Source organism: Egretta garzetta, unplaced genomic scaffold (genome assembly GCF_000687185.1).
Source record: "Egretta garzetta isolate BGI_Z169 unplaced genomic scaffold, ASM68718v1 scaffold19, whole genome shotgun sequence".
Taxonomy (NCBI): domain Eukaryota; kingdom Metazoa; phylum Chordata; class Aves; order Pelecaniformes; family Ardeidae; genus Egretta; species Egretta garzetta.
This window is the reverse complement of record NW_009260768.1, coordinates 1,826,633-1,829,610: the sequence shown is the minus strand read 5'-3', so window position 1 is coordinate 1,829,610 and position 2,978 is coordinate 1,826,633. Positions and strand designations below refer to the sequence as shown.

Sequence of the window (2,978 nt, the reverse complement as noted above, 5' to 3'; positions counted from 1 at the left end):
CCACCCGTGGGGAAGGGGGCCCCAGCCACTGTGCCAGGAACGCAGGGGGCAATTAATTCCTCTGCCCATTTGCCCCCCCCATCCCCCCAAGAGAACCCAGGACTTAAACCCCAGGAGAGCCCTGCTGGGGTGCAGGCGGTGCTGATGTCCCCCCCCCTAATTTTGTACCCCGGGGCCATGCAGGGGCTCCGGCGAGGGCTCAGACGGCGCCGTGTGGCGACTGTAGCCACCCCTCTGCATTTCTGGTGGTTTGGGGTTTATTTTTTAATGGGGTTTCGTGCAGAGGCCTGGGAACACAAGGGGGGTGTGGGGGTGGCGATGCCCGGGGGGGCTCCGAGGCCATTTTGGTGGTCTCTGCATAGCAAAACCCCCGCAGTGCCTATAGGTGAGCCAGGCACTAGCCCGGCGGGGCCGCGGCAACCGGGCTGAGCCAAGGGGGATGCCAATAAACAGCCTGAGGATCAGCCCGTCTCGCCTCTCTGTCACCCTGATGCAGCAGAAGAGGGGCTGGCAGAATGCGTCCGTCTGTCCCGCTGTCCTGGCTGGGCTTGTGTCGGCCCTACAGCACTGGGGAAGGAGCCGGGCAGAAGGTGCCAGAGCCTGTGGTGCTGGGATAGGGTCCAGAATAGCACGGGGAGCCGTGATGGCCGTATCCCTCTGTGCTTCCATCCCGGAGCCGTGGGTCAGAGGGAAAGGGGACCCAGTGGTGGGATAGGGGAGGAGGGAGGTGACCCCGCTGCACCGGGAGCTTCTGGCATTGCCGGCACCAGGGATTTCTCCTGGGGCGGTTTGCAGCCGCCCTCGCTGCCGGCTCTGCCCTTCAGGCCTGGCAGGAAAATCCGGGTGCTGCGCTTGGGTTTCACCGCCCGTCACCCCTCCAGCTGCAAACGGCGTGGGTCTGGAGCCGGGGGCTGGGGGGGGCGCAGCCTGCCGACAGTGCCGGCAAAGCCCTGGCACCCGTGTCCTTGGCCAGGGGCTGTTCTCTTGCCGGGGGCTACCAGAACTGGGGGGTCTGCACAGCCCCTTGCCACAGGCCCCAGCAGGGCAGGGGCTCGGAGCCCCTTGCAGCACGTGCCTGGACCCTCAGCTCAGCATGAGCAAGGGGCTGCCGGAGGGAGCGTTTTGCAGGTGCTGCTGCATTTGGGGACCGCTTGGAGCTGGGGGTGTGGGACCCAATGCCGCAGCTCCCCTTTGCCCATCCCCTGGGCTGGGGAGAACCCAGGGACACTGCGGTGGCATTGCTCCTGAGCTGTGGCCACCGGCAGAAGCGCTGTCCCCACCTCGGCACATTGCTGTGGCCCCGGAGGAGGGCACTTCTGGCAGGTGACTCATCCAACCTATTTGGGAGCTGGCGCCGATGGGCACACGGCACCCAGGGGTGCCCATCCCCTCCCTGGGCAGCAAAGGGAGCCCTGACGCCCTGCTCGGGTGGACATGTTTGCACGGGGGTGGGAGAGGGGGTCTGCATCGGGCTGGACAAATCCTGCCCCTCGTTTGCAGCCTGGCTCCAGCCCCAGGCATCCCGGCTTGTGCAAAAGAGACCTTCCTCCCACCGGGGCCGGGACGCTGAGCCACCGGAGACGCAGGGCAGAGCAGGTCTGGGGAGTCGAGCAGCACGGGCGAGCTCCCCGTGCGAGGGACGCTCCCCTCCCACGCAGGGCATGTGCCAGCCCCGGTGAGCAGCGACGACCCAGCGAGCGCCAACGCGATCCTTGGACACGTCCCCCACTGCAGGGGCAGTGGGGTGCAGGGACAGGGGGGTGCAGGTCCCGGGAGGTGCCTGTTTGGGGTCTGCATGTGCTCCCCAGGGCTGCTTGCCCGGCTCATTCCTGGCCACGGGGAGAAGCCGGAGGGTGCAGCAACATCCACAGCAGGTTTGGAGCTGGTGCCATGCTGGGAGGTGACACTGCTGGTGTGGCTGTGACTGGAGCAGCCCGGGGCCCTGTGGTGGCGGCGGCGGGGAAGCCAGAGCGAGCCCTTTCTGCTCATGGTTTCCCACAGCTGACGGATGCAGCACCTGAGGAAGTGGCAGATCCCACAATCCCACCGAAACGGAGGGTTCGCCCTCTGCTCCCCAGGGAACCTCCCTGGGATGGTCTGGGAGCCGGGCAGGGCACAAAGCCCGGTGTGGGCACAGCAGAGAGGGCTGAGTGCCAGTGGCACTAGCTCACCTGTGCTGCCTCAGTTTCCCCACAGATGCATCCGGACCGGCTGAGCTCATGGGGGAAGATGCCGTGCTCCGGGCCAAGCACAGCCACCTCTCTCCCAACACGGCTTTCACCACGCTGCTGCCACCACCAGCGCTTTCCAAAAGTCCTTCCCACCACCCCAGCCCCTCCAGGCAGGTCTGCGCTGCCCATGCCCAGCCCCGCTGCCAGCTCCCCGGGCTGCTGCGTGCAGCAGACGGGCAGGGCGAGCTGTCGGCAGCAATCGGTCTCCGGGGACCGAATTGGCCTTGACGTATCTCCCGGCTGCTGCTCGGCGGTGGCCTGCGGTTCTCCCAAGGGCAGAGCACCGCTCGCTTCTCAGAGCCGGGCGAGCCAAAGGCGGGCAGAGGGGAGAAGCTGCACCCCCAGACCTCGCCGTGCGGCCGGGGCAGCAGTACCCGCTCGCTGGCCCAGACGCGATGGGGAAATGTTTATGTGCCAGAAATGGGGGTTGCGACCTGCAAAAGCTGGGCCGAATCCCGTGATTTATTTTTATTTATTTGTTTTAGCTGAAGTGGTGTTGGAGGAGCCAGGTAGTAACAGTTTATTTTCCAGGTTGAGATTAGATCAAGCAAGGAGTGACGGGAGCGAGGGGAAATGCTCGGTGTGTGGTGAAGAAGCAGCCCTGCAGCCTGGGCTCTCCTTTTCCTCCAGATTTCTCCAATTCCCTGCCAGCTCCCCGGGGCAGAGCCGAGCGTCCCCACCTTTCCCTTGCCTTGAGCCGCAGGGACAGGGACAGCCCCTCCTGCCACGCCCGGGGCTAGACCGGGG

The 2,978-nt window shown here is 65.7% G+C and overlaps 1 protein-coding gene across 1 annotated transcript in view; it reads left to right on the top strand.

Annotated features, from left to right (window-relative positions):
* LOC104132836 (protein sidekick-2) overlaps positions 1–2,459 on the top strand; it is a gene marked incomplete at its 5' end in the record, with an annotated part of 22,723 nt that extends 20,264 nt beyond the window's left edge. Inside the window, one exon of the mRNA XM_009646171.1 lies at positions 2,197–2,459. Within this exon, the coding sequence (XP_009644466.1) occupies positions 2,197–2,459 (263 nt within the window). The remainder of the gene's footprint in view (positions 1–2,196) is intronic.
* Between the last annotated feature and the right edge of the window lie 519 nt (positions 2,460–2,978).